Source organism: Tenebrio molitor, chromosome 6 (assembly GCF_963966145.1).
Source record: "Tenebrio molitor chromosome 6, icTenMoli1.1, whole genome shotgun sequence".
Taxonomy (NCBI): domain Eukaryota; kingdom Metazoa; phylum Arthropoda; class Insecta; order Coleoptera; family Tenebrionidae; genus Tenebrio; species Tenebrio molitor.
This window is the reverse complement of record NC_091051.1, coordinates 12,496,660-12,517,317: the sequence shown is the minus strand read 5'-3', so window position 1 is coordinate 12,517,317 and position 20,658 is coordinate 12,496,660. Positions and strand designations below refer to the sequence as shown.

At 35.0% G+C, this 20,658-nt stretch overlaps 3 protein-coding genes across 5 annotated transcripts; 1 reads left to right on the top strand and 2 right to left on the bottom strand.

Moving 5' to 3' along the window:
• Positions 1–1,205: 1,205 nt before the first annotated feature.
• On the bottom strand, positions 1,206–4,313 carry LOC138133021 (serine/threonine-protein phosphatase PP1-beta catalytic subunit). Of its 2 annotated transcripts, XM_069050805.1 has the most exons (7): positions 4,120–4,313; positions 3,666–3,749; positions 3,190–3,321; positions 2,899–3,129; positions 2,668–2,844; positions 2,333–2,619; positions 1,206–2,281 (listed from the first exon to the last, which is right to left on the bottom strand). In XM_069050805.1, the coding sequence occupies exons 1-7, from the start codon at positions 4,169–4,171 to the stop codon at positions 2,180–2,182; spliced, it is 1,065 nt and encodes a 354-aa protein (XP_068906906.1). In that variant the 5' UTR covers positions 4,172–4,313; the 3' UTR covers positions 1,206–2,179. The 2 variants fall into 2 exon arrangements, with proteins under 2 accessions (XP_068906906.1, XP_068906905.1); XM_069050804.1 differs by lacking the exon at positions 3,666–3,749 and having other exon boundaries at positions 1,560–2,281.
• Positions 4,314–4,381: 68 nt separating this feature from the next.
• On the top strand, positions 4,382–20,560 carry Gyf (GIGYF family protein Gyf). Of its 2 annotated transcripts, none has more exons than XM_069050796.1 (15): positions 4,382–4,472; positions 11,997–12,116; positions 12,202–12,856; positions 12,917–13,063; positions 13,961–14,172; positions 14,224–14,746; positions 14,801–14,887; positions 18,064–18,471; positions 18,527–18,832; positions 18,890–19,095; positions 19,211–19,544; positions 19,594–19,732; positions 19,786–20,022; positions 20,082–20,311; positions 20,362–20,560. In XM_069050796.1, the coding sequence occupies exons 2-15, from the start codon at positions 11,998–12,000 to the stop codon at positions 20,485–20,487; spliced, it is 3,729 nt and encodes a 1,242-aa protein (XP_068906897.1). In that variant the 5' UTR covers positions 4,382–4,472; position 11,997; the 3' UTR covers positions 20,488–20,560. The 2 variants fall into 2 exon arrangements, with proteins under 2 accessions (XP_068906897.1, XP_068906896.1); XM_069050795.1 differs by lacking the exon at positions 4,382–4,472 and adding an exon at positions 11,504–11,583.
• On the bottom strand, positions 4,565–6,622 carry Fkbp59 (FK506-binding protein 59kD). Its single transcript, XM_069050801.1, has 7 exons — positions 6,461–6,622; positions 6,140–6,364; positions 5,941–6,083; positions 5,770–5,890; positions 5,318–5,716; positions 4,915–5,267; positions 4,565–4,764 (listed from the first exon to the last, which is right to left on the bottom strand). Exons 2-7 carry the CDS (start codon positions 6,333–6,335, stop codon positions 4,612–4,614), a joined length of 1,365 nt encoding a protein of 454 aa, XP_068906902.1. The 5' UTR covers positions 6,336–6,364; positions 6,461–6,622; the 3' UTR covers positions 4,565–4,611.
• Positions 20,561–20,658: the final 98 nt, after the last annotated feature.

The window sequence follows — 20,658 nt, the reverse complement described above, 5'->3', positions numbered from 1 at the left end:
GGTATGTATGTATGTACTTTCAGAACTTAAAACTCAGATGAAGGATACTGTTAATTATGTGCCAACAATTCGATAACACTATTTGCTTTGTGATAATGGCCATAGCTAACCTGTTGGCTGATACCTGAACTGTTTTGATATTTACACTGGAACATTGCGCAAAATGGAATTACAATAAACGTTCTGCGTCATAATTCATACTTATCGAATTAGTCATTTACTTTCAGACAAACGATTTTATTTTTTCATTAATCAGGAAGTGCAAAGGAGTGGGTAATTCCACTGAGAACAAACCCAGGGTTTGCTACTGTCGATTGAGGGACAAATTGACACCTTCCACGACAGAAATTGATTTAATCGGTTTTCGTAGAATTGTTATCTATCTATAATTAGATTATTTACGTCATCTTTGGGTAGTCTTTTTTTTTGGAATTACGGGGAAACAAATTAGATTAAAAGTGGATTGTTACATCGCATGGTAGACTCCAGTCGCTTCTTGAAGGGACATTAGGTGGGGATGTGCAACGACGCTATTTCGTTGGACCCGGTCCATTATTATGAGAGTGGTTCCATTGGTTGGATATTTGGCCCGCGAGTTTCCTCCACAAAATGTCCCTTCAGCCGCTGACAGAACTCTACAAAAGAATGAGCGACGTAAAAACAATTTTAAATATATCTTTAAATGCATAAAAACAAATCAGCAACAGAGCTTTAAGTAATCGTTTTTATTGATTTATATTAACAAAACAAACTTAAAACGCTGAATTATATCGGTATGCTCATAATACATTGTATCACTACAGGCACAGAATGAAATTAAGTGGATAAACTTATTTTTGGGTTGCCATTGTTGTCACTCTCACATAGTAATTAATCCATTTTATAAATTATTTTGTTTTTATATAAATATAGTAGCAACGTGCGGTAAGGGGATTCATACTATGCAGATAAACATTGACCAACAGTTGGTTCTCTTCTATATCTATGTTATTTTTACTCAAAATGTGTTTGGCTATCGCACAATCTCTTTCCATAGATAATAATCGTTAATTGATCACAGTGAAGTCTCGTGTCTCTGACTCTTGAGTGATATTTCATTTCAGTGAATTCAGAATAATAAAAGACTAAGCACGTAAAAAGTGCCATCGGCGACGTGCCTTAAGGTACCTCGGTATGCTGCGCTAACGAAAATGAAGAGATATGAATGCTATTATAAATATTTCAACTTTATTTCATTCTTTCACAGACTTAAGCGTAGTAGTAATTCATTATCATAAAACTTACATATGCATTTTTAGAATGAAATAATTAAAGAACTATTTTGCTTGTCAAAATTTGCAACGCACATTCATTTGGATGGAAAAAATTGATTAAGCAAATGACGCTGTCTGATAACGAGTGTTCTTAAAAATAACAATTACTTAATTAAATGGTACAGATATGTCAGAAATGGTATTCAGATTATTGTTAGAGAAAATAGCTCACGGTTTGTTGTAATTGCACAAGAAATACATATCTAGATATTTTACTTACGAATTAATCAACAAAAATGAAGTAAATTCGTAGTAATATATAGATTTATTTGTCAAATTTAAAGTACATTAGGTGAATAGATTTGTCATATAATGAAATAAAATATTAAACACAAACGATAGTACGAGTGAAACAAAATGCATTTATGCCAATTTTCTATACAAGTAGGTGAATAAACAACGTGATTGCGAAATGTCAAGATGCAATTGCAATATTTAGGAACCTAAAAATTTGAAAAATGATCAACTACACATTTAAAAATCTTAAACAATAAAATGACCAATCACATAGTCTTTGGCTGGGCCACTTTACGATGCACATGTAAATGCAAGCAAGTTAATAATAATTCAACAGTTTTAATAAACACACCAATTCACTGGTCTTGTTCCTAAATAAATAATCACTTAATTTATTTACAATAAGAGAAAAGAAGAAAGTATGAATTAACAGTCAGTCAAACGAAACTTAAATCAGTCAATACAATCACAATTTAATAAAAAAAAGAACTACATAAATATATTAAAATAATAATACTTCAACATAAAAAGACTGACTGTCTAGCAGTATTAGAGAATATAATGTTACAAATGCATTGGTTGAATATAAATGAAAAACAAAAAGTCAGTAGAATTATACTCTCACGTTTTTATTTCTTTTTAGTTGTAGGATTTCGCTGAGGCGTTGACGGGCGTCCTGAGTTCACTCCCTGGTACTGATACTTGGCTTTCTTTTCAGATGGTTTCAAGATCTGATAATGAAAAATTAAACAACCGTCACGAAAAACAATCATTTGTCATACCTGGAACGAACACATTAGAGTTTCATCCACACTCATCATCCCTCCTGCGTTGTCAAACTCGCCGCAATAATTGGGGGCAGAGAAAAGCGTGACTAGCTGCCGTTTAGCGAAGAATTCGTAGCCATCTTCCACTACTTGATGGGCGCGACAGATTAAATCCAAATCGTGTCTGTTCAAAAACTTGCTGACTACGTCAGCACCGAAGGTAAATGAGACACCACGATCGTTCTCGCCCCAACCTTGCACATCTTTATCAGGATCAGACCACAACAAGTCGCAGAGTAAACCTTAACAAAGCCGTTAGTACAAATTATCGCAAAGTTGAGCGCGTCTACCTGTATCAGGTACATCGGTCGGCCTCATAATGCGTCGGATCTGTTCCATCCCTTGCAAATCAGGACTGAGACCTCCGTGACAACAAAAAATTTTTTCATCGATAATAGCAGCTATTGGCAAGCAATTGAAGCAATCAGTGAAAGTTTTCCACAACTTAATGTTGTACCGTCTCTTGCCTGCAACGAGTGCGATCAAAATAAAGGCAGCAGAAATTCTTTGATTTTATTTACATTCATCGTAAAACCCATATATTCGATTGATTGAAGCGCATTCGTGATTCCCTCTAAGCAAGAAGAAATTTTCAGGATATTTAATTTTATAGGCCAACAAGAGACAAATTGTTTCTAGTGATTGCTTGCCGCGATCCACGTAGTCGCCAAGGAACAAGTAATTGGCCTCAGGAGGAAAGCCCCCATATTCAAATAGACGGAGCAGATCTGTATATTGGCCGTGTATGTCCCCTACAACACACCCCAAAGTGACCTTCATCCTTAATTTTTTCCCGCAAGATTATAACCTACCACATATTTTGAGAGGAGCCTCGAGTTCAAGGAGTATAGGTTGTTGAAGAAAAATTTCCCGGGATTTTAGACATAATCCACGGACTTCTGCTTCTGACATTTGAACAGATTTTCCAGGACGACATCCTCGTACTGGGAACAAAATATTTATAACACCTTTCTGTGTCACCTTCCACGAAGAAGAACAATGCAAACTTTAAAAATTAAATATAAGCAAGGATTTAAATCTGATTTCAATTGATTATTAGATCTGTTCATTATTCAGATTCTATAGGGCCCTGCAGCACAATGATACTTCTAAATGAGTAATTTAAAAAAAGTGTAGAGCAAGCAAACTGAATGAGGCGGAAATTGTTTGAAATTAATTTGTGTGCACCAAATTAACTACAAAAGTTCGGACGGCTTTACTTTTACTGTAATGATGAACGATAATAACAAATATCTAAGCTATACTGCTATTATAGATGTGATCTTACGTTCGGAAGATATGAAAATATCTTTGAATTTTGATTTCTTCTTTACATCCTGGTTTTCTTGTAATTCCCGCAGAGTTTTATACCCTGTACCCACATCACACGAAAAGCAGCACAAAAATAAACACTCAAACTATTTATTTATACAAAACTCAACTAAATCAAAAGTGTTAAAAAAGCAATCAGTGTCCTTTATTTCTAATTTAAATCATTAACAGAAAACATAATACTGAATAAACATTTCAATGTGCGAAAAACATCACATTTATGTACCTTATTAGACTAAAAATAATTATATTAGGCAAGTAAAAGGATTTATAATGTCTTCTATTTTGACTGGTGAACATGTTATGAAATGTCTTAGATATATAAAGTCATGCAGTATTATTCTAACAATTTAGAGTTATCTAGTCTATTCAAATTAAGCAGAGAACAGAAATAATATTAATTTATTTACCTTCTAATAGTCTTTGTATCAAATTGTCGACGTTTAGATCAGGCTCCGCCATTTTTCACTAAATGAAAATTATTAACAATTCTACCAACCAAGCAATTTTGATTGTTCCTAAAAACATATTCATGGCGCTTTATTCAAATAATACCAAACAGTATATTAATTCCACTTAAATTTTTACAACATTGAACGTGTACTCAGAATGGTGTTTAATTTAATTTCAATTGACTTGTAGAATATCAACAACAGTCACATGTCATAAAAAGTGTCAAAATTATATGTTCAGAATCGTTGTCAAACACTAAAAATTAATAATGTGAACTCAACTCCAGTTTTTGACGATTTGTTTCCACACTGTAAGTAAAATGTAGTTCAAATTAAAGAATACAAACAACGCACGACGCAAAATATCTTACAACTTACCACAATTTGGCAACAAAAAAAAAACTTTCACTTTCAACTAGATTTATTGAGAATGAAAAACGAAAAACAAATTTACATATCCTTAAATTCACCACTGCCATTCAACAACAATATGTTAGGGTTCTCCTTTTCAAACTCACTTGGTTCCCTCTCTCGGTCTTCCTTACCCCATTCTCCCACTGATGACATTACATTTGGTTCTTTCTTTTTTTCTATTTCTTCCCTCTACAAGTGTTGCACATTACATCAAAATAAAACCCCACTGTTCATTAAAAATATTTATTCAAATTATTACCAAAATCAAAATCAATTTCTCCACATGTGACAACAGAAAATTACTACTAAATAATTGAAATAAAATTAATTGCTTTTCACCTGAGCATCCATTTTTGCAAATTTGTCAAACATATTAGCATAAACTTTCTTCTCTTTTTGCAACTGTTCCTTAAGTGTTTTTGCACACAACACTTGCTGAGACTGTGCAGCTGTATTGCCTGGGTCTAGTTGGAGACAATGTGCAAAATGATCAGCAGCTTGTTTAGGTTCACCTAATTTTAACAATGCTTGACCCTTTCTGAACAAGGCCTTAACATTGTCAGGATCAATTTTTAAAGCAGCAGTTGCAGAATCTTTAGCTTCAAAATTGTCATCCATTTTTAGATAGCACAAAGATAAATTCAGATTTGCAGCTAGAATAAGACCATCCATTTCCTCCCTAAACTTTGGATCTAAAATTAATAAATAAAAAAACAAATGCAAAATGACAAATTATACTTACCTTTTTGTGATCCTAAATAGTCTATTATTTTTTTGTACATCTTCACTGCTAAAGTGAATTTTGAAGCTTTAAAATAATTGGTGCCCTTTTCTTTAAAGATTTTAGCCTGTTCTATTCGCTCTTTAGTGTCAAGAGCCCAGCTTTCTTCAGCTCTTTCAAAACTGTTTAAAGTCACAACATATTCAACTGTTGCATTAGGAGGAATGTTAAATTCTTCAGAACCTTGGGTTCCAAATGCATACTGAGATTTAATAGTTAACTTAGAAGTTTCTCCTTTTTTAAACTTCTCAATTGCTATATCGATTCCTGCTATAACATTTTGTTCTGAACCTTCACCTACTGTGAAAGTCACATCACGTACATCAAAATCTCTACCCTCATATTTTCCAATCAGGCTCACTGGAAATGATAAAACATTAGATTAAAACACAAAGACTCTCCTTAAACTTTACCTTGTACTAATGCACCATCATTAGGAAATGTGACTCCTTCTCCAGCTTTTATCTGTGATCTTTCAATACCTCCATCTCCTTTAGGACTCAGATCTTCACATTTCCAACTAATTACCTCCACCTGTAAATTTACTAGTTGGCAATTAACTATAAAACATAATTTATTCTTACATCAAATTTCAATGTTGAGTCTGGTGGGATAGTTGGGGGACTTCCAGATTTTCCATAAGCATATTCTGGAGCACATGTTAACATCGCTTGTTCACCCTTCTTCATAGTTGCCACACCGATGTCCCATGCTTTGATCACAGTTCCTACATGCATTAATACAATCCATAATGACCCAAAATCACTAAAGAAAACTCAGTACCTTTCCCCAAGTCAAATTCGAATGGTTCATTTTTATCTCTGCTCGAATCAAATTTCGTGCCATCAGTTAAAGTCCCAGTGTAGTGAACCCTAACTTTGGAACCAGGTGGGGCACATTCGTCGCCTTCGCCTTCTCTAAGAATTTCTTTGAGCACACCGCTGTCTTTATTTGGGGAAATATCGATAAGTTCAGGCATGGTTAGAATGGAATATTCTAGAGCCGGTTCTGGAACGTGACGGTAGTATTTAATCGGGATGGGAACAATTTTTACAAAACACAATAAACTATCATCGGAAAAACTTTCAACACTTTCATACTCACTTTTCGACTGTAGTTTGGTATAATTTTTTATTTAAAGTAAGAAAATATTGGACGTGTGACAAACACCCAACACTTTTTTAAATGGAATGCGAACTGGTTCGTAGAAAAACGAGAATAAACGAAGGCTGGCTTTATTACCCCCCTCCCTTTCCTTTATGTTTATCTTGTGCTGCGTTTACCGCGTGCGTTACGCAACACAGTAATGTAAACATAGTAGTAAAGGAAGCTCATTCAAAAACAGGACGCAAGCGCTTTATTACGGAATAAGAACACTGCACCAAAACCTAATTTTTCCAGTATTTGTTCAAAAAATAAATTAGTCATTGTTCATTGTCAGTAATTGTACGGTACACATACTGCTACAAAAATTATGGTTCTCTTGTTACGTCGTTTTGAAAAACATAACATTAATTTGTTGAAAAGAAAACATTTAAAAAAAATCTCTTTTTCTACCTTTGTATTTTTGAAAATTGAAATCAACGCAAGAAAGGTTTTAATTTATTGAAATATTATTATTATTTTGACACCAACCCTTTTAATTAGTATCTAACATGATTTTGGATTACCGCTTCAATTATATAGTTATAGTTATAGTTTATGTCGATTTATTTTATTATTTACTTGAATGATAACAACAGCACATACATCATAAATTATTGTAATTTATATAATAATAATCGGGATTATTTAAAGTTCATAAATGTTTGCAAAAAAGGTAAATGAATCAGTCATTTTAGAAACATATCATGAATCACAAATTTATCGAGTATCAATACAATATTCTAATTTTCTGATTTTTTCTGTTTTTCCTTATTTAATAGGTGTAAAAAGAAGATACCTTTTTTCCTCCTAAAGTTGATATGTACTTTGAAAATCTCGGTCAATGATAATGTTTATAAGTTTATATTATCAATTCGGGGTTAGTGATGTTATTTTTAAATGAACACCCAACAATTTGTATTAAGCGACTCAAGGTGTTTCTAAAATGACGGATTCAAGTTTTCTGGTTGTTAATGAAATCGTCCAAATAGGTTGAACGTATTTTGCTTTAGAAAAATAAAGTTATAATTATGTAATTATAAAATGTAGTTTACATTAAATTACGTGTAACTTATAGAGGATGTAAATTATAAATTATTTTATAATTTTAATTAATGGAAATGTAGTCAGGATTGTATTTTTTATATTTCTGTATTAAATTTACTTATACAATTTTAAAATCGCTAATCTCTTTAAATAAATGTGTTAAAAGATTTGCAAATTAGACTATGTCAAAGTTTGTTAGATTCTCTGTTCAATGTTCATGATTTCAGATATCAAAAATGTTTATTACACATATCTTTGAATCTTTTACAATCCAATAGAATCTTACAATTTCTTGTGCATGGCGTAGATTTCGTAAAAAAAAAAATTTAAATTTTATTAGGTTTTTGGGGATTGAAGGAAAATAATATTTGAATTGCTAGAACCAATACTACTGAATAGTAAATGTTACGAGAATGAAATTGTTTTATTGTCCCTTATTTAAAAATTCAGGAATGTGTGATCGTTTTGAACGAATGTTTAAGTTCTAGGGACTTTTGTATTTTTTTATTGTTTGACAATTAGGCACATGCTAGTGGTGGGCTAAAGTGCTATTTTCAAATAGCAGTAGCAAACTGTTACCGTTACAGAAAATAGCAGTTTAAAATAGCAGTTTCTTAGTAGCAGATATTTATTTATGATGTACTTGTACTCGAAGCTCGAAACAGATTTCAATAAACATGCAAAAAAATAAAACAGTTTCCTGTTTTTTTTTCTATTTTTTTACAGGTTACTAGCAAACAATTTAGGTACAGTCAAGAGTTGTCGAGTGTCGACATACTCTAAGTCAGTAAAACATAACATAACATATCTAATAAACCTAATGTAATTTTTCTTGTTACAAAATTAATATTATTCCCTGTAAACATAAACCGGTTAAAAATAAAAAAGAATATACTTAATTATACTACCATAAAATTAATAGTAGTAAAGCGTAACGAGCACTATAATTTTTTATTTTTAAATAAATTGTAACTGCATCTGATTTTTATCATCCGTCTCGAAAATGGAAATAAATTGTTACGTACGCATATTGTTCGTTCACTACACGAGGGCGGCAAATTAAAAAGGCGGCATTTCCAATAAAGCAATTAATTACTTTTATTGATACTGTTCATGTAAATACAAGTTATCGTTCGGAGTTCGGACGGACCAGATGATGAAAAAGAGCGTGGGACCAAGACTTCAAGACTTGGTCTCACGGTGGTATATTAGGGTGGTTATTATAAACTAATAAAAGAAAAAGGAACCGCCGGTACCATCAAGGCATCGAGAAAGCCCGACGATTCATAAAACGAAAAGAATAATTTTATTTTTCATATTGTGGAAATTAGTCTCTATCCAGTCTTTGGCAAAGTGACAGTGTCTAGTAGAGTGCGTGTGCGATAATATTTTGTTAAATTGAACTTTTTTTTACTTTCTATCCTGTGCATAAAAATAAAGTATTTTATTTTTAAACATCTAAAATTTGGTAAGATTTTATTATTATGATTTTTACATTTTGAGTGTCATATTTGTATAATACAGGTATCAATATGGATCTCAAAAGAAAAACTTCCATCATTTGGAACTTTTTTACTCCAGAAGATGAACTGAAGGCGTTGTGTAATTTTTGTAAACAAAAATTTTCTTACAAATCGTCGACTACCAATTTAAAAGCACATATTACGAGAAAACATCCTTCAATTAAATTGGATGTATTGCCAAAAGAAAAACATTCAACAATTTCTCAAGCTGCATCAAGTGAGTGCGACAAGCAAGTAATACAAGATCAAGAACAAGAACCCTCTCTCTCGCCGGCCTCTCCGAAACCATCTACATCGACATCCACGGATTCCACGGAAATCCATCCACCACCGGTAAAAAAACGCAGATTCCACCAAACAACCATCAGCGTCCCAAAGAAAATAGGATTTTCCCAAAAAAAACAATTGGATGAATATTTGTTGGCATTAATCACCAAGGACTTTCAACCCTTTTCCATAGTTGAAGACGTTGGGTTTCGTGAATATAGTAATGCCCTGAATCCTAATTACACGGTACCTAGCAGAAAAGTGCTCTCTAATGTCCTGTTGCCCGCAAAATATACCGAAGTATATAATAATACAAAGGAGGTAATTAAAGATGCGGTGTCAGTGACGATTACCACAGATTGTTGGACCTCTCGCAATGTGGAAGGGTTTATTGCAGTCACCTCTCATTTCATTACTCCAACGTTTGAGACAAAATCAGTTGTATTGGAAACAAGCTCTTATAATGAAAATCATACAAGTGCTAATTTAGCGGCCGAACTAAATAGAATAATTAGAGAGTGGAACTTGGAAAATAAAATTTTGTTAGCGGTATCGGACAATGCTGCAAATATTAAAAAAGCAATCAAAGAGGATTTGAAGTGGCGGCATTTTGGTTGCTTAGCGCATACGATAAATCTTATCGTTCAAGATGCGTTAAAATCGATCGAACCCCTTATAGAAAAAGCTAAAGCGTTAGTTTCTCATTTTAAAAAGAGCAGTAACGCAAAAACAAAATTAGATTTCTATCAAACGCAAAATAACAAAGAAGCTAAAAAATTAAAACAAGCTGTGGCGACTAGATGGAACTCTTCGTTTTATATGTTTCAGCGAATTTTCGAGCTAAAAGAAGAAATAAGAGCTACGCTAGCTGTTCTTGGTAAAGAAAATTGGCCAATATTTTCGAACGAAGAGTTCGAAAATATCGAACAGTTAATAAAAGTGTTAGCTCCCATGGAAACGGCTACAAGGATGATGAGTGGAGAAAAATATGTGTCCGCTTCATCAGTCATAATTATTACGAATGGTTTGCAGGATGTGTACGAAGAAATGTTACAAAAAAAATTGTTTTCGGACAAAATTAAGAGAGTGGTTACGGATATGCATCAGGGAATTATTACCCGCCTTAGTAATTTAGAATCCAGTACCACTCTCCTAATTTCCACATTTTTGGACCCCAGATTTAAAAATGTGGGTTTTTCAACGAAGTTGGTTGCTGAAAGGGCCAAAACTTTAATTACTAATGTTTTAACAAATTTTATTGAAAGCAGCTCCTCGGTTGAAACATTATCAAATGTACCTATCGCGTCATCAGAAGAGAATGACGAATTTTCAATTTGGGGCTCTTTTGATAAAAAAGCCGCGTCTTTTGAGCCCCAAGGCACATTTAGATCACGTGCAATAATAGAAATACAGCGCTATTTAGAAGAACCGCTTCTACATAGGAATCAAAATCCTCTAAATTGGTGGAAAAACAATTGTTATAACTACCCCAATTTAAGCAAAGTTGTACGCGAAAAGTTCGGTACGGTAGCGACATCGGTGCCATGTGAGAGACTATTTTCAAAAACAGGGCAACTTATCTCTGAGCGACGTAATCGTTTATCCGCTGATAAAGTGAAACAAATAATTTTCATCAATGGAAACTCGTAATGTTTTGTAGTATTGTTATGTAATAATCAGTATTATTGTTGACTTTATTGATTATGGTTTTATATTTATTTTTGTTATAAAATTATATTATTATATTATTTTAGTATTTAATAATTTAAAAAACCATTATTACTCTGTTTTGCTTTTTTTTTGTATAAGCGTGAATGGCTGAATGGTGGTGTGAAACGTGAATAAGCAAAGCGCCAGCGCCATATTTAAATATCCTAACAGTTATGTCCTTATATTATATTGGCTATAAATCCGACGAGTTCGAGTGGTCGGATCTAGGCTGGGTTGCTATAACAGTCTGCTATATTATAACTTCAATCCTCCTCCACCACTATTATTCTTTGCCTGCTACTTCTGCCCCCTGTTATTAAATCATGGAAACTGTTGCAAAATTCACATCTGTTTTCTGTAGATATCTGCTACTTTTTTTTTCAAGTAGCAACCTGTTCCTGCTACTCCAGTGTAGCAGTTATAAAATAGCAGACTGCTAAATAGCACCCCACCACTAGCACATGCGCGTTAACCTACAATTTTGCTTCAGCCATTTATGTTGATTGCATATTATCAAGTGTAAAACGTTATAATCAGGTAACAGACAACTTATAGGCTAAAGAAATGCAAATATATAACAAACGGATGTAACCTTGATTAAAGAAAGTAATTTTTTTCACCGGAAATCCATGAATTAACCCGACTATATTGTCACTTTCAAGTGCCAGCTAGACCTAGCCTGGGGCTTTGTAGTGTTCAGTTCATGCTTTACAGATACAGTTATTAAGTTGTTGGTTATTGGAAGAGTGTGAAAGCCAGTACGTTCTGATATCGTCGGCAACATTGATTATTCGTGTTCTGGTATTTTGCTATAAATAGTCACCTCCATTTTATCCTAAAATATGGCTTGTATTATTTAGTTATGAAATCTTCACGCTTACTGAATTTACCTTGATTACGTTATCTGTTTGAGATCACATTTTCCAACACATTTTGCTCTTTTTTTGCAGTATGACCGATTCCTCAATGAATTTTGGTCCAGCTTGGATTCGCAACCTTCGTCCTGAAGGAACCACCACCACCGGTGGAGGAGCTGGTGGTGGTTCGCGGTATCAGTTAGCAGAATATAGGTGAGTAAATCTGAATGAAAATATTTTTCTCCTTCAGTCTCACCATATGGTAGTTTCCACAACACATAATAATCTTTGCTATCAGGTATGGCAGAGAAGAAATGTTGGCACTGTTTGACAAATTCGTAAAACCCCCTTCGTCCCTTGTCACTTTTAAAACCCTATATTCCGAACAAACTCTAGTACCTCTAGTTCTTCTTCCGACCACGGAGGAAGAGCAGAGGGGATGGCAGAATCGTCCCACGACTATAAGTGGGGCGCCTAGAGGCAGAGGAGGCTCTCTAGAGCGCGGGGGTCGAATCAGTAGAGGCCGAGGGGGTTATCAGGCGTACGGGCGGGCGGCCTCCGCTTACGACAGCGGATGGGGTAACGGCGAACAGCCCGACTGGAGTCCTCGTAAGGAGTTCGCCACCAGGTCGACAACCCTCATGGACAACTGGCGGCGGGTTAGAAATAACAGCGAGGACGACGACGGTTGGCGAAACATCAGCTCTAACAGGTCGCTGCATGAAAAATGGGCGCGTTCGGCTAGTTGGCGGGGCGAAGGGGATTCAGAAGAGAGGAACGGACCACCCGAAAGGGGGGGACGTCCCAACTGGCACGAAAACAATCGGGGTGGACCTTTGCGGAGGTCGTGGGACAACGAAGACCATCTGCCAGAGTGGGCGACAGAAAATCCCACAGAAGGCGGGGGAACGTTCGACGAAAGGGGCGCCTTTCACGGGTCCGACGACGAACAGGTGAATAAAAAACTGATTCGTTGATGGCCAATAACACATCTCTTGTGGTTTGCATTCCAGGATAATAAAAAAGAGAACAGAAGGGACTTGTTGCAGAAATCTATTTCACAGCAACATATTCCCAACAGGACAAATCAGCCTGTTCTATCTTCCTCTAAATCTACAACCTCTCTAACCAAATCGGATGACAGTGATAAGTATAAAGAGGTAAGGACGTTTTGGTACCATCTGTTAATTTTGAACTAATTTTTTACTCTAAGAAAATTGCTTAAAACAGTTACATTTGTGAAAACCTGTTTCATAAACGATCAAGAAACTGGTCTATTAAATGAAGACGGGGAAAAAAACATTTCAGATATGTTGAGCTCACTAATGACGTTCTTTTAGGTTTTATTTTTAAAAGATAATTTTTTGCCCGTCTTGTGCAAGATATTTAGAACATACATTTTTATTTGTTATTTAGTGATTTTATCGAAATCTATTTATTTTAAATATTAAGTGACACATGCTAGTCCGAATTTAGTTTAGTTTACATCTTTTGTTTTGATTGATCGATTTTTAAAAATCAAAGTGTCAAACTGATTAATTTTTTTAATATAATGTTTCCATTTTTCAAACCTTTAACTTGACGAAGGCAGCAATAGTAAGCAGTGTAATAAAATTGTAGCTAAAATCGATTTCTTAACATATTAAAACATCTAGATATGTTGTTAGGAACATAAACAAACGATATTCATTAAGGATCGGTGGTATTAACCGAATTTTACAAATTTTAATTTACTACAAAATTTCAATTATGTAATTTAATAGTTGTAAGTAAATGTAAAAAAAAAAATTAAACATTTGTAAGCGATGTTTAACACGTGGAATATTAATTTCTTTTAACGTTTCATAATAATTTTTTGTCTTAAATTTTTTAAAATAATTTTTGTAAATAAGATTCTCCCTAATGTTTTATTAGAAATGCTGTTTTTAGCGTTTTCATTTTTATCATCGTTTTTGTAGCGATGGAATAAATATATTTTCGCAAAATATTTATTCGTTGGTTCCTGAAAACGCACTATAGGTACAGAGTGTTGTGTTAATTCCACTTGCACTATACAGGAACCTAGTGATCAAGAACTGCGAGAAGACGTTGCCAAACCTAAAGAAAGTAGCTCTCCGGAAAAGGATAAACCCAAAGCTACTGTCCCTCACAAAACTGACAAAAGAATTGATGAGAAAGATGACAGAAATTCAGAAGAAAGTAAGTTACAATGTACAGAAAAACAGTCGAGTGGTAACGGCCCATCACAAGACCCGCTAACCCCAAACATGTAAGAGAAACATTTATTGTTATTTGCCTACGTAAACGGACAAACTTGCAGGGACAAGGTTGACGAAGACTTCGACCGGTTACAAGAGGACCTCGTCTTAAAGCTAGTCGTAGACGAAGAAACACCGAAAACCGCGCAAACGACGACGAACTTCGACGTTACGGGCGTGCAACCACCACCGAATCTGGTACCACCATCGCAAGAGAAATGGTACTATCAGGACCCGCAAGGCACGAGGCAAGGGCCTTTCGCCAACGTCGAGATGGCAGAATGGTACAAAGCGGGTTACTTCAGCAATCAGTTGAACGTGATGCGAGAGTGCGACGAAAGATATTTTCTTTTGGGCGAGTTAATTAATATGTGCGGAGGTGACAATCCGTTTTTGTCGAACATAAGATTTCCGGTATTAAAAAATGAGGCGGCAAAATTGCCTGACGACATGTTGCCATATCAGTTTTTGTCACAGTTAGCGTTTAAACAGCAAGTTTCGCTTAGGAATTTAGCCGAACCGTGGAGTGCACTTACGTTGCAGCAGCAGGAGTTAGCCGCCCAAAGGTTGTTGTTGCAGCAACAGGTAAAGAGAGTTTTCTTTGGCTTCGTGCGATTAATCGAATTGTGGTTTTTGTAGCAGCAACAAATTCCACATGATCTCCAGTTCATGCAACAATCCACTCCTTCAAATCCATTGATGTTCATGATCAATCAAATGCAGCAGGTATGTCTTACTAGTGGTACAATTTATTTCCAACATGTTTACGTTGAGTAATGAGTAATGTTTAGTACAATTAACAAAATTATGTTTTTAATATGTTGGGTACTGCTTTAATGTTTCTATTTTTTTTCTTTTTTTGAGAAACAGTACAACAAACCGAAGAGTATAGAAGAAGAACGCCGAACGTCAAAAACACTGGATTTGCTCGAGTTGATCTCGCTGTTAATAAAATTAAAATGTTTTTCAAAATCTATTAAAGCAATCTGTTTTGCGTACTACACATCTTTCTACAAAGAAAGTTTGAGAAGGAACCTGATTGACTCTCACAAATTTTTATAAAATTTCGAAATTGTATCAATCCTTTACCTACATCAACATTGATAAATTATACTTTTTTCTAATATTAAAAATAAATATTTTTACATGTCATCTCCCTGACTGAAAAAGTATGAACCTACTGACTGAAGGTTTGACTTAAAATACAATCCACACCATCATTTAAATTGGAACTAAAAATTTGAAAAAATTAGAACAATAAAAAATTGCATATTGAAATTTTGTGAATTTTTTTTTTCAATTACAGCTGCGAAAAACAACTGTCACCATTGTTTAAATTGTCAAACTAACAAAAGCTGTGAGAATGACCCACCAGAGGTTCAGACCTTAAACCTAACTATTTATGAACGTTTTGTATAATAAATAAATTGTCTACAAACAGATCTCATCAACGAATAATGGGAATATTGATAATGGCGTATTCTTGTGGTGTGTTTTGCTACAAATTTAATCAACAAATCATTAGATTCAGTGATTGACTTAAAACGTAAAAATAAATTGTTTTATCTAATCCCGTGGGATAAATGACACTTATCCCACTCATTTGAGTGGAATAAGGAACTTCATTACCGGATGCATTTCATTACCCCACTCAGTGGGATAAGTAAGTTATTATTCCACTGAGTGGTGTAATGAAACTGGCGGAAATAATAGTTATTTACACAATTAGTGGGATAAAAGCAATATTACAGGATTCGAGTGTGAAGATTGCAGATGACGAGGGCGTTAGCCCGAGTTCATCTGTAATCACACGAGTTTCCTGTAATATGCTTTAGCCCACGTGTTATGTACAAAATTTTATCTAAGACCGCCCCGCATTAAAAAAAAGGTAAATCTTATTTATTTCCGCCAGTTTCATTACACCACTCAGTGGAATAATAACTTACTTATCCCACTGAGTGGAGTAATGAAATGCGTCCGGTAATGAAGTTCCTTATTCCACTCAAATGAGTGGGATAAGTGTTATTTATCCTACGGGATTGGATAAATAAGATTTACCTTTTTTTTAAATTCGGGGCGGTCTTAGATAAAATTTTGTACATAACACGTGGGCTAAAGCATATTACAGGAAACTCGTGTGATTACAGATGAACTCGGGCTAACGCCCTCGTCATCTGCAATCTTCACACTCGAATCCTGTAATATTGCTTTTGTCCCACTAATTGTGTAAATAACTATTATGACACCAAAGAAATAAAAAAGACATTCACAATATGTGAACATTTTTTGTTCATTTATTTAGCAAAAATGTTATTACAGCAATCGTCGGGGCTGGTTTGAGAATAAAAATATGGCTGACAAAAGATACCACGTGACTTCCGATATACGTGAAATTTGACATGTTTGAAAACTAATCCAAAAATGTGGTTTAGGTGGAATATATCGAAAGAAGTTATAGGAAAGAGTTGGTTATACGAGGTTTTATGCCTTTGTGTAAATTTTCAGAACAAAATTCGATAAGAAAATAATTCACCTATTTTAATAAAAAAAAAAATTCGAAATAGAATTTAACCTTGCCCATGTCGAACACCCATGGGGTACCAAATGTGAGCTTTATACATCTTAAATTCGTAATAATTTTTATTCTAAAAACCATTTTGAGTAACTTTTTTTTTCGAATTTTGTTGTAAGGGTATAAAACCACATCACTGTCCTATAACCCTCTCCAATATGTTTAACACAAATTAAGATATATCGGGAGTCCCCTGATAGCATTTGAGAGTCATATTTTTAGCCTTTAAACAAGCAGCGACGATTACCGTAATAAAATGTTTGCAAATCAATGAATTAAAAAAATTGCCATTAACGCTGGAAGGTCCACGAAAAATAAAATCACCTAAAGAAATTTCAAAGACACGTTCTATTGGATTCAAAATGATTGTGGATAAGTATGGCAGCTATATACGAAAATTTATGTGGCAACTCTGTAGGTAGGATAGAGTTGACTTTTCTTTGACAGTTCATAGTCGCGCAATTTTGAATATTATCAACTTAATGTGCAATGGTAAAGTTTGTCCAGCGAGAGATCGGTTTACATAAAAATCACTAAATTCTACGTAGAGGACATATTTGCCCCGGAATTATGCTCTAACTAATGTATTCTAGTGCATTTTGTAGTGTTGGGTTAATTTAATTTAATACAATTAAAAATCTCCCAATCTCTCGCTGGACAAAGTATATTAAAAAAATCAAACGTACACTTGTTTTTGTATCGTTTAAAAACGGACTTTTTCTGTCATTTTGACAAAATTTATAAGATCGGTTATGTCTTGCTTTTTAGATAATTTTATTTGAATATTACATTAATATTTGGTCGTGACACCGTTTGCGTTTATAACCGTATTTAGTCTACGTGGCATATACTGCTCTAAATTCACACTTTTCTCGTTCAGAAACTTTCAGTATTGGCATTTTTGAATAACTGTATGTGTCACAGTATGACGTTAGTAAACGCCAGAACAACAAAATTATGCAGGCAAATAATGGGTACAGACGATGGACAAATAAAGCTGGGACAAAAATAACAATCACATAAATCAAAATTTACAAATTTGCATCGTTTAATTACGGCTTTATCACAAATAGGTTAACTTTGGTATGACATATTATATAGATATTGACAATTCAATGGTCTGATTTACATAGATTAAATTTTAAGTGTCGCAGTTTTATTTGTCCACCGACCGTACATAATTGCCATACTTATCCCAATATGTATTTAAAAAATATGATTACAAAAGTGTTACGAAAAAATTTATATTTAATAAAAATTTCAAATTGCTAGTGTTATGTCAAGTATCGAAGTAAGAATAATTAATTATTGTGGGTGTTACTTGTTTCAGAGTAATAAACTTCCTGGCTCAGTCTTAGTGGACAAACCTGGCAGTAGCGTGCCTAATCAGCTCGATCCTCTCCTAGTTCAAATGGGAAACATGCATTCGTTGCAGAATAGAATGCAGACTCCCGGCCTTCATAATCATTTACCTAGCGGTGTTCCCGCGAATCTTTCGTCGTCCCTGCCTCCCGACGGCCTCGGCAGTAGTATCCCAAACCTGCAGACACCTCCAATGGGAGCCGGTGGCATGTCAGCGTTACCTGGAATTCATGGAAGTCTACCGAGCGGTCTTCCTGGGTCAGTTAACGTAAACAGACCGACGTCTCACACACCTATAGATCAGTTACCACCGGGTCAAGACAGTGATCCCATCGCGAATTTCTTGAAGCAATTCCAACAGCAAAGACAATTACCAGTGAGTGAAAAGAGTAACGCGTGGTGTAATAAAATGTTCACAAGAAAATTTGCAGCTGGATTCTTTGTGGCAGAAACAAAACCAGTTCAACGTGGCTCCACCTGTGAGTACACCGACACAATGGCCTCAACAGCCTGAGCCACCTCTCACGATGTGGGACTTGCAAACGTCGACGCCGTCTTTACCGTCAGAGGTTCAGCCTCCTGCGCCGGCAGAGAAACCGACTCAACAAGAGAAAGAGAAAGAACAGAGACCGAAAGAGGAAGTATCGCAGAAAGAATTGAAAAAACGGAAGGAACAAGAAGAAAAGCAAGCGAAAAAAGAAGTGGAAGAACGAAGAAAGCAAGAACAAAAGAAGCAGGTAAGGGATCGTCGTGGTAGGGTAGGTTCAGATATTGAGAGCTGTGTGTATGAACAGGAAGCCGAAAAAAAAGCAGCCGAAGAAAAGAAGAAGAAAGAAGAAGAGAAGGTCAGGAAAGAGTTAGAGAAGGCCAAGAAAGAAGCGGAAGAGAAGAGGTTGCGAGAGCTGGAAGAGAAAAGAAGGCTCAAAGAACAAAGAAAAGCGGAGGAAGAAGCGAGGAAGAAGTCCGAAGAGCTCAAAAAGTCAGAGGAAGAGAAGATCAGGTGATTTAAACGAAAACATTTTTTTTTAATGTTTCGATAACCAAAACCAGTCCGTAACATAATATTTTTAGATTTGTTGATTTTCAGTATTGAGATCTGGAATGTTATATTTTAGACGAGAAAGTAAAGAACGAGAAGAGAAGAAGCAAGTGGAGATCTCACGTTTGGTTCAAAATCAAGGGAATCGCGGTGCCTCCAAATCGGCTCCGTGGTGTCAATCAAATTTCACGCAAGGAGTGAATTTGACCGAGATCCAAAAGGCCGAGAAAGAGAAGAGGGCTCAGGAGAGCGCACTCCAGATACAAAAACAACAACTTCAGGAACAGCAGCAGCAACAGTTGGAAAAATCGAGCGGTATTCAGTTGAATTGGGCCAAGAAACCGATGGAACCGAGAAAGGTGAAGTCTTTTGCTGAAATCCAAGCTGAAGAGCAGGAACGACTGGCAAAGGTAAAACGTTCTGCTTGCTTTGGTCAAAGTTGAGGTTGTTTTGTGACAGTTGACAGCTGAGGCGAGGTTGGCTGCACAACTGAAAGAGAAAGAAGCTCCTGTTCCGGTTAATTCTGGCAATATCTGGAATGGTCAAAGCTTGACCTGGGCCAACGCTTCCTCAACCTCTCAGTGGTCTTCTAACTCTGGTATGTTATCATTTTTTCCTGTAATTTCATTCTGTGATGGGGTCGGACTTCAGCTGGAGGTTTCTGGGACGAAGTCCCAACAAAATCCTCTAATAAACCGTCCACAGTATCTAAGAGTAATTCAACTAGTGCCATGACTACTACTAAGCAGCAACAACAAAAGCAATCTAAGAGTAAACCTAAGAAAGAGGAGTCACCAAAATCTGTCAATAATAATAATAATCAAACCAAGGACGAATTTACCGATTGGTGCTACAAGACTTTATCCAATATTTCAGCTGATGTAGATAGTGAGTTCGATATTGTTGTGTGTTTGTTGGACAAAATTGTCACATAAAAATGATTTTAGTTCCTACATTTGTAACTTTCCTACGTGATATTGAATCAGCTTATGATGTAAGAGACTACTGTAAGGAATATTTAGGGGAAAGTCCTGCAACGCAACAATTTGCGTCTAATTTTTTGGAAAAAAGACGCTCGTTTAAGCCTAAGAATAATGCTCACAAAGACGATATGTGTTCGCCAGCACCAGCAATTACGCCGTCGATGCAACATAGTAATGAATTCCAAGAAGTCAAGGTTGGAGAACATTTTTTCTCTATTTTATAACGTTGCAATCATTTTTTCAGGGTAAAAACAAGAAAAACAAAAAGTCAAAGATGTTAAAAGTCGATTCTCGAATCCTGGGGTTTAATGTGACTTCAGCTCCAGACCGAATCAATGTGGGTGATAGAGATTATGGTGATAACTCGTAAAATTTTGTTTCTGTTTCAAAAATCACCAAACTGTTATTGTACCTTTATATAAAATATATTATATACATATGAATTAAGTTTTAAAACAATTTTAAGTTCATTTGCTTATTTATGTGTTGTAATACAATTTCTTCTTGTTTTTAACAATTTTACTGTTAAATATTAGTTTTA

Coding starts and splice junctions, on each gene's coding strand:
- Fkbp59 (XM_069050801.1), bottom strand. CDS start 6,335: ATGCCTGAACTTATCGATATTTCCCCAAATAAAGACAGCGGTGTGCTC. Junction 5,891..5,940: donor ACTCAACATTGAAATTTGAT/GTAAGAATAAAT, acceptor GTAAATTTACAG/GTGGAGGTAATTAGTTGGAA. Junction 5,268..5,317: donor CTATTTAGGATCACAAAAAG/GTAAGTATAATT, acceptor TATTAATTTTAG/ATCCAAAGTTTAGGGAGGAA.
- Gyf (XM_069050796.1), top strand. CDS start 11,998: ATGACCGATTCCTCAATGAATTTTGGTCCAGCTTGGATTCGCAACCTT. Junction 12,117..12,201: donor TATCAGTTAGCAGAATATAG/GTGAGTAAATCT, acceptor CTTTGCTATCAG/GTATGGCAGAGAAGAAATGT. Junction 18,472..18,526: donor AACAGCAAAGACAATTACCA/GTGAGTGAAAAG, acceptor GAAAATTTGCAG/CTGGATTCTTTGTGGCAGAA.
- LOC138133021 (XM_069050805.1), bottom strand. CDS start 4,171: ATGGCGGAGCCTGATCTAAACGTCGACAATTTGATACAAAGACTATTA. Junction 2,620..2,667: donor GACCGATGTACCTGATACAG/GTAGACGCGCTC, acceptor GGCTTTGTTAAG/GTTTACTCTGCGACTTGTTG. Junction 2,282..2,332: donor CTCTAATGTGTTCGTTCCAG/GTATGACAAATG, acceptor TTTCATTATCAG/ATCTTGAAACCATCTGAAAA.